Source organism: Xenopus tropicalis, chromosome 4 (assembly GCF_000004195.4).
Source record: "Xenopus tropicalis strain Nigerian chromosome 4, UCB_Xtro_10.0, whole genome shotgun sequence".
Taxonomy (NCBI): domain Eukaryota; kingdom Metazoa; phylum Chordata; class Amphibia; order Anura; family Pipidae; genus Xenopus; species Xenopus tropicalis.
Genome location: NC_030680.2, coordinates 76275352 through 76290797, shown reverse-complemented (window position 1 = coordinate 76290797; position 15446 = coordinate 76275352). Strand labels below are relative to the sequence as shown.

The 15446-nt window shown below is 37.8% G+C and overlaps 1 protein-coding gene across 1 annotated transcript; it reads left to right on the top strand.

Annotated features, from left to right (window-relative positions):
- Positions 1–3134: 3134 nt before the first annotated feature.
- Positions 3135–15418, top strand: polr2c (polymerase (RNA) II (DNA directed) polypeptide C, 33kDa). Its single transcript, NM_203793.1, has 9 exons — positions 3135–3245; positions 4779–4828; positions 5035–5103; positions 5676–5728; positions 6812–6940; positions 8383–8434; positions 11199–11367; positions 13367–13441; positions 15213–15418. The coding sequence occupies exons 1-9, from the start codon at positions 3160–3162 to the stop codon at positions 15355–15357; spliced, it is 828 nt and encodes a 275-aa protein (NP_989124.1). The 5' UTR covers positions 3135–3159; the 3' UTR covers positions 15358–15418.
- Positions 15419–15446: the final 28 nt, after the last annotated feature.

The following is a 15446-nucleotide window of genomic DNA, read 5'->3' as shown; positions in this document are numbered from 1 at the left end:
TAAAACAACTTTCTGTAAGAATGTGGAATAACCATTATAAAACAGGGAAAAGGCTTTGTAGAAAAAAATTAGACATTACAGCAGATTCTGCATTCTTAAAGAACAAGTAACATGTAGAGTTTACTCAGGTCAGAACATTTTTGTGCACTTGGCTGGCACTTGATACCTGGGAGCTACAGTTAAGTCAGCAATGGAACACTGCTTTAGGAATATACCAGCCTGTGCCCCGTGGTCCAGAGAATAATCATAGAAATTGAATGCAATGAAGAGTGACTAACATACTGGCACTCCCCAGTCAATACAGCTTCTCATCATTTATGCTTCAGAAGGCCAAAGATTCCAAAAGGAGGCTCCAAATTGCCACAGTTGCAACTTCTTCCCCCAGTGAAAGAAAATATTTTTCCATTTCCAGCCAATGTTATGCTTTTCGTGTAAATTTTTTGGGGTAATGCATTACCAATAGCTGCAGATGAATATGAATTAAATGGCAGTACCAGGCGAGGAGTATAATTCACTCTTAAGAATGTGGTTATGCTGTAGAGTTCTACATTTCTAGAAGATGCATAATTTATAAGTAATTTAATTTGTAACTCTTCAGGCCAAACATGATTCATAGTTATATGCTACTTCACTGAAAAGATTTAAGCTTGTGGGTTCCTTTGTAATTGTCTATTTCTATTAAACCTTTAGATGGATTTTCTTTTACAATTTTCTCTGATTATACAGAAGTTCTGATTTTTTTTTGTAACACAACAAGCCAAGGATCCCCTTCATCTTTGTCTATTTTATTAAATATCAGATGGGTGGAAATGTTTACATTCTCACATAAGAAACATGTTCCCATGAGCAGAAGCTCAGATATTCCTATGTCCCTAAATAAATGTGTAAGAAAATAAGATTTTCCTGTCAGCAGAGCTGCATGTGCGACTGAGTTAAAGCATGTGAGACTCAGTAAAACTGAATTTACTTCAAAGTTGATGCTGCCCTGGAACTCTGGTCTGCTGTCTTTATTTGTGCCAGTACATGGTTCAACTGCAACAAATAGTGGCAAGGCCTAGTACTTCATGTGCCAGTGATCCTGGTGGTGAGTACCAGTAAGAGTTGTTTTAGGTATTTGGACAGTGAACTGTGACTGGATGACACTTTTTGAGATTTGCCGTAAATGGCCAATTGCTTGACCTCTGTTGTGGATCTTTGATAGCTTCATGCTAGACATTGTAGCCTCAGGAACATAATTATGTGCACATAGGTCTTGTCTGCTTTGCCCTGATTTTTATGGATTTACTCTTAAGCATATTAAAGAAATATTCAAAAATAGAACAAAAGATCTTGTCCACTTCTACAAATTAAATTCCCTCTATAATGGAGATATATATATATATATATATATATATATATATATATATATATATATATATATATAATATTGATGAGCTCACAAACAGCAGGACCAGAAATAAATGTGAAACCATGATTTCTCCAATAAATGTGGACAAATATGATCAGTTTAGCTTCCTCATATCTACAAAGGATCCAGATTATAATTATCCATCAAACCTTAAAACTGGATGAAGTGTAGGCCTGATGCCAACTGCTCTAAATTCCAGAATCAAGACTCACATCTCTTTCATTTGGTTTGGTATTCCCTTATAACACAGGTATATTGGTAAATTGTGACGTACCTTTCTGATTACATCTTGTCCCCTGCAGTGTATTTACTGGGGTAAGTAGGAAACCTAATCTTGCCTGTGAAGATTATTTGCTTATAAACATATATTCAAATTTATCAGTCACCTCTTTGGCCATTCAGCATTGTTTCTAGTTAAAGAAATACTGTCGTCGGAAAATGTTTTTTTCAAAATGCATCAGTTAATAGAGCTTCCCCAGCAGAATCCTGCATTGAAATCTGTTTTTCGAAAAGACAAACTTTTTTTATATTTAATTTAAAAAATTTCACATGGGGCTAGCCATGATCTTCATTTCCCAGGGTGCCACAGCCATGTGACCTGTGCTCTGATAAACTTCATTTACACTTTACTGCTGAGCTACAAGTTGGAGTGATATCACCCCCCTCCCAGCAGAACAAAGGGAAGGTAGCAAGATAGCAGCTCCCATTAGATATCAGAATAGCACTCAATAGTAAAAAATCCAAGTCCGGTTTTGGACTCCTCCAGTTACATGGGAGTAGGAGAAACAACAGATTGCCGAAAACAGTTCTAATGTGTAGTGCTGGCTTTTTCTGAAGACTCAGACACAATGCACTGAGACTGCTGCCTACACACCAATATTACAACTAATATCCTGCTGGGCCCCGCTAGACCCTGCTGGCAGCCCACCTCTCTCCTTTATGGCCCCAACCCACCCAGCACTTTGCTGGGCCCTGGCAAATTCATGCTTCAGTGATAAGCCCTAGCCACCTGCTCACCTATCCTTCACCTTGTTGGGCCCCACCAGGCCTGGCGACTATGTCCCGAAACAAAACCATTTTCGTGTTGAATGGGAGTTTAAGTTAAAAATGGTCATGTGTTCCGCCATCTTTAATTTTTTATGCAGGCAAAACTTTCAGAGGTGGCGCAGGTAAGAGAATGAGGATCTAAGGAGCAATAGAAGAACAGATATAATTGTCTTTGACAGAACAGGGCAAGCAGCATGAAGGCATAAAGAAGAAAGGTTTATGACATGCCTGAGATAAATGTGCTGATACCTACTTGCTGCATTCATTTTACTGGCATGTGTAAAGTTAATACTTACATTATCAATTTCTGCAGGTCTAGAGTAAATGTGATCATAAATTATTTAACGCAGTGATCTTAAGTGTATGTCTGGGTAACTATAACTAAAGTGTGTGGCAAACGGCATAAAAATGTTGGCACCATGCTCAGTGCATTTTTAGACCCCAAAGTTTCAGATTTACCGCTAAAGCCCCATATTTTGTTGCAATATACTTGAGACATGATCTACAATGTTAGGTGATGGGTACCAGGTGCCCCAGTCCGACACCGCCTTTAACTAGTCATCCTGATCGTTAATGATCCATATAGAACTCAAACTCTATTGTTTGTAGCCACGAAAGGCAACCCCTTTCTGTACGCGCTTGATCTCTGTGGTCTCCGGTTCTCAACTTCCGGTTTCCGGTTTCTAAGTTGCTGTGTTGAGAGGATGCCGTACGCGAACCAGCCTACAGTGCGGATAACGGAGCTCACTGACGAGAATGTCAAGTTTATCGTGGAAAATACTGACTTGGCGTAAGAGACCTTTGACTGTTATGGCAGAATAATGGGTTTAATTGCTTTTTTCAGAACGATGTGTGGTGTGCATGTTGCATACTCGCTGCCCCAGACTGCCTGTCTCTCGAATCCCAATTCCTGAGACCCCCACATTTATAATGAGTGGTAAAGTGCGAGGGAATGGTTAGGTGGAAATAGAGTTTAGATTTTTATTTTTCCAACTTCGGCTAGGTATGATGTGGTACTTATTCACCATTGTGTCATGTATCTACTTTGTGTTATTCTGTTGTTTCTAATTATCCTAAAAGTGTAAATAATAGTGTGACTATATCACCATATGATGACGTATGTCATGCTGGGTACCACTGGTTTCCTGGACGCATCTCTTCTCTAAAGGGCAACTAAAGACATGATAGAGGTGTGACAAGTTGGCTGTTAGGCGTATGTAACCCACATATTGTACATCGCTGCAGAATATGTTGGCGCTTTATAAATAAATGTTAATGTAATGTAATCACTCCTTCTTTGGGTTCCACTATTTTCTGGTGCTTCTGTATGAAACTGTTTCATTTCCCTCAGGGTCACCTGTTTGCATGGATGCCCATTCTTCTTTTTAACCTTTTTTGATTGAGAATATTTATTTTTGGTAGTTCTTTTAACCCTTTTGGTTTCCCATGTGTTCAGGAGCAACTTCTAGTTCACCTTTTGTGTCTGTTAGTAGATTATATAGTGCCTGGCACCTAAAGGGTTCATTTAAAAAAAAAAAAACTGCATGTTTTCATACCAATATCGCTAACATACTTTGTAAAGGAGACATATTGGATAAATGGGAAAAACGCTAATTTTGTAGGCAATTATGAATAATATACGGTTCTGGTTTCTGTTTGTGCTAAAAATTAATCTTCTCTGTAAAAATGGCCCCTTTATTGGAGCTCCCTAGTGTGAAATGAAGAATGGGCGTGTCCTAACAGTACCTGCCAGAAGCACAGTAGGAGGGGGAGAGCCAATCACAGCCCTGCACTCAGACAAGCAAAGACAGGCTTCAGTTCCCTATCAGGTCAGCCTAGCTGCTGATTGGTTCCTATCCTACAGTGCAGTGTACGGAGGGCCGCCGGCTCCCCAGCTCATCCAGAGAATTCAGCCAGCAGGAAGTGGAACAGATGGGCGGGGCTAGTGGGGTTTTTGTGGAATTTCTCAATAAATCAGTCTGAAACACAACATTATTAAGCACAATCGTTCTATATCTAGAGGAGTATAATTCACTATAATTCATTCATAATTTTTATAGGATATGTCTCCTTTAAGAGGCCTCAAAGGCATAAAACTAAATTTAGAATTAGAAGAAATGGAACACTGCTTCCCATGTAAGGTAGTAATCATGCTGCACTTGATTTTTTATAGAACCATTTTTAGGAAATGTGTATTTGAGTGCTAAAAATATGCAGGTATTATTGCTATAAAATAATGAGTAAAAGGAAAAATTGTTACACTTGTTCCTCTGTATAAGCAGCCATTAATTATCTAATACTAATAAACCTTTTTCTATTTCAGAATTGCTAACTCGATCCGTAGGGTGTTCATAGCAGAAGTTCCTACTATAGGTATGTGCTCTTGTCCTGCATAAGAAAGGTTAAAGGGCCCTTGTTCAGCATGATTGCAATAAAGCTTACCTGAACAGGAAACACTCAGTGCAGTGTTTGTGAGCATTAATGTTTTATTACATTAGATCTCAAAACCCCTTGTAATGCATTCTGGTGCCCCTTACATTAAAATAACACATTTTTGTTGTTTATGTTTTATTTTACAGCTATAGATTGGGTGCAGATAGATGCAAATTCCTCTGTTCTTCACGATGAGTTCATAGCTCACAGAGTTGGTAAGTACTTAAAGATAAATTTACATTGAGTAGCAGGGCAATATTTCTAGTTAAGGCTACTTGCACTACTAGCAATACGTTGTCTAGCTTGTTTTGCCATTAGGGAGAAACTCCAGTTGCTATTGTACAGCGCTGCGGAATATGTTGGCGATAAGTGATACTGACAAGAAAAAACTACTTTTTAAATTATGAATCTACATAAAAAGTTACCAATAGGTCATGTTGATCAGTTTTTGTTGATAGGTTTGCTTTTATTAGCAATTGCTACTTAAACCTGACTGTTTTCCCAACCTGACTGTCCCTTCTCAGCCTGTCAGTTATAGCTTCTAATGCTAACGGACTCCTGCTGCACAAATATGGCCGCTCCCTCATAGAGGGACATGGGAGATCAGATAGGTAATGTAAAAGCATCTTGCAAATACTTTTATGGCAAAATTATAAAGCTCATGAAAAGACAGTGTTATGATAGATATAAAAAAGGTTTTTTTTTCTGGTGTCAGTATCTCTTTAATAATAATAATAGTGCAAGTGTGTTATTGTCTAATTCTGCATTTCTCTCTCTCTCTTTTTAGGATTGATCCCTTTGACCAGTGATGATATAGTAGATAAACTGCAGTACTCTAGGGTAAGTGCTTTGTATTTGAAACTAATTAAATCTATTTTAAATTAAAGAGGTTGTTCACCTTTCAAGGTATAGTGACACTTTCAGAGTTTTAACAGGAATGCGTTTCTAGACATCCATACGTTAATAACCTGTGTTGGTCTCTGGCAGGGCTTGGAGTTCAACAGCTTTGTGAGTGATGGAGTGCTTGGGGGTGGGACAAGTTTTTGATAAGATGAAGGACCAATTTAAACAGTGCCCCAACCCCAGTAAACCAGGAAGCTGCTCAACTCATGCCATGTTAGATAGCAAAAGAGGTTAGTAGGGGGGAGGCAGGGGGACACACCCATTAGAAAAGAATAGCAGCACCAGGGTTTTTGTAGGCATAGTGTCACAATCCCTTTTAATGTTTTTTCTCTCTGTTGTTTGGTGCTAAGTAATCTATGTGCAGTCATCTGCCTTTAATGAAACTCAGGTATTATGCCAAGCAGGGTGAAAAATAAAAGATTATCAACTAATGTATCAAATTAGAACAGTGGCCCCCTATTCCCCAGCTGCTCTATGGAGACATGAAAAGGCGAAATATGAAACTTCAATATTAGAAAAACAGAAAAAATAAAAGCAGTTGGGGGAAAAAAAGCCTTTATTTCTGGTGTACTATCTGAAGGTGAGCGACCCCTTTAGGCTCATGGCTCACGGGGAGATAAGTCGGACATGGTTAATCTTTGGTATCGTGGGTGGCTAATCTCCCCCAAATGCCTTTCCACTGGCATCAAAGTGAATTGCTGGTGGAAAGGCATACACATTGCTTCATTTTTCTGGAGTCAAGTGAAGTTTCCTCCTGCAGGCAACTTCACGTGACTTTGGAAAATAAAGCGCCGCATGCGCCTTTCCAAATCACTGGTGGAAAGGCATTTTAGTGAGATGGATATACATTTTCTGATCAGATGATTACTAGGATGAATTTCCAAATCTTCAAGGCTGAGATTTTATTAGCTCATTTTGATCTGTTCTTCAGACTTCTATCTAGGCTATCTGTAATAAAACTTGCCATAGCTTCTTGCTCTTACAATGCAGTTTTGTCTTCTCCAAAAATCTTCTGACTAGGATTGTACATGTGATGAGTTTTGTCCAGAGTGCTCTGTGGAATTTACTTTGGATGTCCGATGCAATGAAGACCAGACACGCCATGTGACCTCTCGTGATCTTGTCTCAAACAACCTCCGCGTTATACCAGTCAGTCTCCTGTTTTATTTTCATTTTGCTCAGAATTGATTATGTACGTTAGTGATGTGTTTGGATACTGCTGAATCTAATCAGCCACTTTACCAAATCCATAAACATTGAGTTTAGTACATCCCTAATAAGTTGGCTTTAAAAAATGTTTATTTCCTTTAATGTTCAATTAAAAATGTTAAAATGTATTATTTTGCTCCAGAAAGCTTTTTTTATGTTTTATATATATATATATATATATATATATATATATATATATATATATATATATATATATATATATATATATATATAGAATAGCTGTAGAGAGAGTCCGCACTCACAGGTCTTAAGAAAATATAGAAGTTTTATTCAAATCAACATCTAACGTTTCGGCTGCATCCACAGCCTTTCTCAAAGACAATGTGAAACAAACAATGGTGCACTGAAAAAATCGAATTTGGCGCCAAACAATGACGTCATAGGTGTGAATACATTAGCATACAGTGTGAAAAAAACGCTCTCAAAACACATTGAATCAACAAAAAATGTTAAGATAATATGGATTAGGCATAGAACACAAACAAAAGGACTGTCAGGGGAAAGGAAAAGTGGGTGTGTATTAAAAAAGCCCGCTTATGTATCTAGTTTTTTTTTTAATACACACCCACTTTTCCTTTCTCCTGACAGTCCTTTTGTTTGTGTTCTATGCCTAATCCATATTATCTTAACATGTTGATTCAATGTGTTTTGAGAGCGTTTTTTTCACACTGTATGCTAATGTATTCACACCTATGACGTCATTGTTTGGCGCCAAATTCGGTTTTTTCAGTGCACCATTGTTTGTTTCACATTGTCTTTGAGAAAGGCTGTGGATGCAGCCGAAACGTTAGATGTTGATTTGAATAAAACTTCTATATTTTCTTAAGACCTGTGAGTGCGGACTCTCTCTACAGCTATTCCATCTATTATTTTGGGACTGCGCTCCCTTGGACCTACTTATACGTGAGTGCCTGTCTTCTTGCAACATATATATATATATATATATATATAATTTTTTTTTTTTTTTTTTTTTGTGACTGAAGGAGCCCTTAAGGTGAAGTAACCCCTAGATAGGGAAATAGTGTAACTGAGGGGTGCCGTTGTGCAAATAAGGTCGAACTGATTTAAATTGTTCTGTTATTAAAAATTGTTTAGTTCACTGGTTTATTGTGATACTAATAACCCAGGCAATGTCTCCTCTGGTGTACCAAATCACTTTCCTGAGTTAAAAGGCATTAAAAAGGAATTAAAGGGGCTGTCTGCCTTTCATTCACTTTTTCAGTTTCCTTCTTTTCAGATTACTCAGGTTACAAAGTTGGTAAACACTGTTCACAAAGATGCTGACAATTTATTTTTTTATTTATTTTTCTATTTGCTTAACACCTTGAGTGTCACCTGAATAGACATTTTTTTCCTTGCAGGTGACATCACGAAGCAGAGACAATGACCCTAATGACTACGTGGAGCAAGATGGTGAGTTTTTAGATATAAGCAGTTGTGGGCCAAATGTGAGGTGCCAATAAGGTAAGCCCAAACCCTTGGGCAGCAATGCAGTGGCAACGAGCAGAGCATCCCTGCTATTTACTATTGCATAGTCGCCTCCCTCGCCTGGTCTGAGAGTAGGAATTATAAAATGATGAATTAAAAGTAGGCAGGAAGATGAGGTATATGCCTTGCACTCCCCCTTCCTCTGTTGTGCCCTAGGCATGTGCCTCTTCTGGCTACCACTAGTTCCATCCCTGGATATAAAGCTTCTGCCTCAATTCACAGCAGCTGAATGCTTGCCAGAAAGTAGTGTGGCTTTTTGTTTATTAACAATAACAGCATTATTATGCATTAATATGCAATTTACTATGTGTGTCAGTTTGGTAGATACAATGCTAATGTAACACTTTCTAATTTCTCTTGCATCTTAGGGCACTGTACTTTGCTCTTAATTTATGAATACAGACTGAATTAGCGCCTTAGTGCTATATGCAGTGTGTATGAAGCATATATAAGTGTAACTACTTATGTGAATTGCTTTAAATTCCTCACCCAAGGCCTGGTCACCAGCCCAGCTAAATCAGTCATTCTGCCAGTTGTCCCACAACAGTTGCCAGATAACCAATCAAATATACCTTTCCCTATGGTTCAGCAAATCACTTACCTAGGCGTTGTAATTAAACTCCCCCTATCAGAATACAACCTAACTGTACTACTGGTTAAAAACTATATACAAAAGAAAAATAAAGCATGGGAATCCCTCCTAATTGGCCCAATGGGCAGAATACATCTTATCAAAATGATACTCCTCCCCACACTAACTTATGCCCTCTTGCAAGCCCCTTGTGTTATTAAAAAAGGGTTTTTTACTGCAATAGATACAATATTTAGACAACTAATATGGGCTGGCACCCGACATCGCCTAGGCCTGAATACTCTGATTAAAGGCAAATCTAAAGGGAGAGCAGCATTCCCGAACATATATCTATACTACATAGCAGCCCAACTAAGCCACATAGCATCTTGGGTTGAGGATGCAACCCATTAGTCACTGTACCATCTACATAAAGCCCTACTAGGGACCTGCTATACCCCCTTTCAGTGGCTACTTACTTAAGGACCCCAACCAATAGCATACCCCAACCAGGTTATTATGCATGTACGTCAAATTTGGCAAAAAACGGTACATATCATGCAATTAAATAACACATTATCACAGACTCCCCTATGGGGAAATCTTTACTTTCCTAATCTAGCCAAACTAGAGGGTAATCCCATATGGGAAAGGTACGGCATTTGCACTATAGGAGATGTTTGGCAGGGAGGCTCTGTAGTTCCTTTTGACACCCTCAAGCAATTATTTCTTTTACCTGCACATCAGTGGCTGAAATATATTCAAGTTAAAAGATGCCCAAATTCGCAAAACAATAAGAATACCATCCTCCTTGCCCAATACTCGCTAACTGACCGCCTACAGCAAAGTTCAACTAAAGGCCTTATCTCTAATTTGTATCAAGAACTTCATGCTAAACTGCATAATAAGCCCCTTAGAGATAAATGGGAAGGAGATATAGGCCAATGCGATATCGATATCCCTGAACTATAGAGACCGCATGATCCAATTATATTTCCTTCATAGAGCCTATTATTACCCTGCCAAACTATATAAACTATTCCCAGGATCCCCCTCAGAATGTCCCAGGTGTGGTATTCAACAAGCTACCTTTATCCACATGGTTTGGGAATGTTCAGAATTAGCAACATACTGGAAAGGGATCCTTGATACCATAGACACAGTGCTGGGAATACAGCTTTCTAGAACTCCGCGGGTATCTTTGTTTGGTATAGGAATACAAGAGTCATACACACGGTATCAAAGTACCTTTATTAATGAAGCATTATTCACTTTAAAGAAGCTCATCGCAAGGAAATGGAAGCAGTCCACACCCCCCAATTTATCCCAATGGGTTTTAGAAATTAAACGCATATCCACCCTGGAGAATATTATCTATCAAAAGAGGGGTAGCCCCAAAAAATATCACAAAATATGGGATAAATGGCTGGACTGGGTTACTTAAGCTGCAACCTCATTGTGCAAATCTGGGGCAAAGTCAGTTATGACTCAAATGTGTTAAACCATAACATATTGTTGCTATGCTATATTATGTGATAAATGCCTACGATACTATCTTTGTGTAACTAATATTGCAATACTGTTACTCAAGCATTGTATACTTTGATAGTGTGAAAATCAAAATTCAATAAACGCCTAAAGTTAAAAAAAAAAATTCCTCACCCAAAAGCTGTTTTCTGTATGATAAATGAAAATACAATTTATCAACTTTTCATTATACATTTTATTTAAAAAAAAAAAAACAGTTGTTTTAAAGGTTAATTGCTATAGAAAACACTATCTGTCTGATTCTTCTTATTCTCTTCACTTGTGGTAAATTGTTTCAAGAGTCATACCCATAGATCAGGAGTCATTTAAAAAATATAGTGCTTTTAATTTCAAAGACATTTACAAATAATTTGAACACTATTGATTTTTTTTAATATTAATGTATAGTGGAAAGTTGGTTTCAATCTATATTTTTCAAGATTCATGCAAAATAGTGTGAGATTTTGGTTTGTGCTTGCTTTTGTGTGTACTTAAAGTACCTCTGTTCTTTTTATACCGTTTTATGATTGGTTATTAAAGACCCTGGCCTTACTAGTGTGATTATACTTACCTAAAGTCACTCTATTACAGATATTTTGATTGTGAAGCTCAGGAAAGGACAGGAGTTGCGTCTCCGAGCATATGCAAAGAAGGGCTTTGGAAAGGAACATGCCAAGTGGAACCCCACAGCAGGAGTGGCATTTGAATATGACCCAGATAATGCACTACGGCACACAGTATACCCCAAGCCTGAGGAATGGTATAAAGTTATTTCTAGAGAAAGTAGAGGGCCTGGCCATGCAGTCCTTCTAATTGAAAAACTAATACACGATGCTCGGCAATTACAATATACATTGTTATTGCACAAACTATTATGGAAGATGCATTTGAGTTATGAGTGAATATTTCAAGCAGATAAAATCTTATTTAAATGATCCACAAGACAGCTTTTGCATAGGTATAAAATGTTCCTTTCCTCTGTTGAGTGTAATAGATAACTTCTCACAATTCTTTTTAAATCCCATTTACTTTAATATCGTACATGAATACATACAAAAGAGATCTCCTTTTTGCAAATTCTTATATTTTTAAAAAGTTCTTTATCCAGTTTTTCTGCTTCAGCCCAAACTATGCTCAATATATACTCATATTAGGCTGGTTGAATTACTGTGCAGTCCAGTGGATTGCATATGATTTGAATGAAAACAATGGATGACCAGATGATCATTAAAAACAAGTAAACAAATTGCACTGTAAATCGTAAGGAGGTGCAGCGCCTGCACAACATGTTTGCCTGAACTGACTTCCCACATGCATCAGTGTAGAGCATCAAGCAAACAGAAGTCTAGAGCTAATGGTGTATAGCATGACTGTTTGCCAGTGGCTGTCTTTTTGGTTACAGAATTGCAAATGCAAACCATGCAATCCCCATGTCATTGCTCTTGACATGTTGTGTGAGTCTGTTGCTGTGATTCTAGGGCCTGTATATAGAATAACAAGTGTACAGTAACAAAGCATTTGTTTTGAAGGCCACGGGGACAAGAAGAAAGAAATACCCTATTGAAACATAGCAAGAAATGCTTTAAGCTAAATGAAACCCCCTCCTACTAAAATCCCACAGCACAAAATGATCTGTTGAGGCCTCAGGCGTTCATGTTCTAATAGCATAAATTGCTCCCAAGTCTTTTGTTTCCTCTTTCTGTTCCGGAAAGTGAGGGGTCTCCAAGGATCTTTTTTTTAGTCGAACATTTCTGGGGTCAGCGTTCTTGTATAAAAGAAATTACAGTTGTAGAACTAGACATTTTTAACAGTTTCCAGTGCATAGGTGTTACTTGTTATTATAAAATATTCTGAACATATTCCAGCAGAGGCATAAAACATTAGTGTTGATAAGCTATTTCCTCTTAACAAAAAATAGCACAATAAACTATGCTTACAGCTTACTTAAGGTGGCTGCACATGGGTTGATCAGGTACACATTCCAGGAGATCAGATAGACCAAACATACACAATGGTCACATTTCTATTATTACAGTTGTTTGGGAAAAGAGCATAAGCAATCATATCGGTGGAACTTCCTCTTCCTCATTTCTTGATGTACAATACACTAGTCAACATGGCATGTTGGGGGTATACATTTTCAAACCTGCCCAATTCCTAAACCAACCTATGCTAATATTACAAAGTACAACTGGTCAGGAGTAGCAGGCCACAAAAATGCACAGATTTTATCATATAAAATGAGGTATAGGTCCTTGTACATCCGGTTTACCACAACCATACAATTTATTTATAAAAATGCACTTCTTACACCAGGTTCCCACTCTGGATTTTGTTCGTCCACTATGTTGGGAGAAGGATAATGTTTCATTCACTTTCCTGCACAGGAAGGGGGAAAAAGTGTCCTGCATAATCAGCCACCCATTCCCCAATCTGCCTCTTATTGTAGAGATTATAAACTACGAGGGAATGTAGGGCTGGAAAATCCATGCCTACTTACACAGGAACTCAAAGTCCATAAAGGTCAAGAAAATATTTTTCAAATTATGATTCTCCCCCTCCCTCCCATTGTAGTGACATGATTTTAGGTGTCCAGAAACTAAAAAGCCACAATAACATGCTCCATAATACAGATAAAATAGTTAATCAACACAAGCCCTTATTTGTCACCGACAGTACTTTGATAGTAATATTAAATATAGGTGTATATTGCTGCTTTATTACTTGGATTTGCATAAAATGACACTATATATTTACAGGCCAAAGAGTGAATACTCAGAAATTGATGAAGAAGAGGCTGAGGCTCCATATGATCCAACTGGGAAACCAGAAAGGTGAGTACACTTTGGGAATATGGTAACAGCGGCAAATATACAACAAGTTGTATGACAAAGTCATAAAAACCCTATTTGGCCCTTTTGCTTTCTTCATGTTTCTTGCCAGAACCTTATTCCTGTTTGGTTTTTATCTTTCCTGTCTCATGTCTTAAAGTGAAACCCTCTTTATATACCTGCATTATTATCAACACTGTACAAGTGAACTAGAACCTTTTACACTTGCAGTCAGTTGCAACTGGTTTTTATATAGCCCTAGAATAATCATATACAGTAAACTGTAGTTATTTTGTTTTACAGACAAAACCAATCATTTTGGTTCATGTCCTTCGATAACCATTTATTTAATGCTGAGGTCTGCACTGCCATTTTAAGCATTTTCCCAGGCATTGCTTGTACTGCACATGCACGTTATAGCTGTGCAGGCATAATCGATCCTTGGGAAAACGAACAAACATGGTGGAGCAGCACAACACAGATGGAAAGTACAAACTTTTTTATAAATTGCCCATTGGATAGCAATTCTTCATTGTAGTATTTAGAGGGGATATGCAATTAAATAAGGCTCTTTTGCACTCATATATCTTGCTATTTATACAAAATAATCCACACTAATAAGAAATATTTGAATTCCTCAAAAAGCTGAAGTGCATTGAATGTTTCACTGGGACTCCTCAAAAGTATAATTTTGCAAGATGACGCTGCTATATGAATTATTATAAGGTGTCAGTAATATCATTCTTCATGATAATATGCAGAGTATCAGCAGTACATTAATCTAGTTAAATATATTTAGTTAAGAAAGACGCAGTTTAGCATCAGTGTGTATTTGTCTTTTACAAGCATATGTATTACATTTGGGGGTCTCCATGACACCTGGAAGTACTTCAGATGCCTGCCTATTTGTTATATCTTGGTAACTGCATATTTCCTCCACAAATCAATTGATTTAAACCCCGGAAGTCAGCTTTAATACAGTTGTCTGTTTCTTCTACAGACTTACTGGCAATATGAGGGTTAAAGGACACCTATCACCATGAAATTGGTTCATGTACTTAAAAGAGCCCTCACTCCGGTTGGGGGAAACTGTTCCGCCCCCCCCTCCAGGCAAGGCTATGTTATTTAACATGCTTGCACATAATGAGTAAAATTCCCCGCTGACACGTTATGCGCATTTGAGTGACATATGAGCGGTGAATGCAACTCACTCGCTTATTATGCGCATGTGTGTGCCACAATATGGCTGCCTGTACTGGAAGCTCCCTTCAGGTGTGGAAATCTAGTGCTGTAGGGGGCTATTTTGTTAAAAAAAAACCAAAAAACTATTGGTTTTCCCTTCCAAAGTGTGGGCTCTATTAGCCAACACCTCTGGTGGGGGAAGCTATTTATGGGGGTTGGTGCCGTTTAAGTCAATTTTGTTAAAGGCAAATTGCAGTGTACAATGTCCCACTCATACAGCTCTCTATGGCTTTGGTACTGACTCCAGGAGCTTGCAATCACTGGAGACAACTATGCATAATAAACAAGCATAATATATACATATGCTAGGTTAAGAACTTATCTTTAGCAAAATATAGATCCTAGGATTGTTGGCCTTATGACTGATATAGTTCATGACTGCCCATTTTATTATTTTATGTGGAAAACATTATCTGTGCATCTGCCCTACAAGTTTTTACTACATATATAATCTTTAATAAATATGAGGTTGAGTCTTTGCTCTAAATTAAAATTATTGCCAGGTCTCAGTAACACCTTCTGTTCCCACCAGGTTTTATTATAACGTGGAGTCATGCGGATCTCTTAGGCCTGAGACTATCGTTCTTTCTGCTCTCTCAGGCCTGAAAAAGAAGCTCAGCGATCTCCAAACCCAGCTTAGCCATGAAATCCAGAGTGATGTCCTCACCATTAACTGAGTTCTAGTTCTATATAACATTTTTTTTTTTTTGTACATGTAAATAAAATTTTTCACCCTTTCTTCTGAATCATTATTTTTTGTGGGTAA

Excerpts from the sequence above, each read along its gene's own strand:
- polr2c (NM_203793.1), top strand. The coding sequence starts at position 3,160 with ATGCCGTACGCGAACCAGCCTACAGTGCGGATAACGGAGCTCACTGAC. Across the intron at positions 5,729-6,811 it reads ATAAACTGCAGTACTCTAGG|GATTGTACATGTGATGAGTT; the intron begins GTAAGTGCTTTG and ends TCTTCTGACTAG. Across the intron at positions 11,368-13,366 it reads TACCCCAAGCCTGAGGAATG|GCCAAAGAGTGAATACTCAG; the intron begins GTATAAAGTTAT and ends ATATATTTACAG.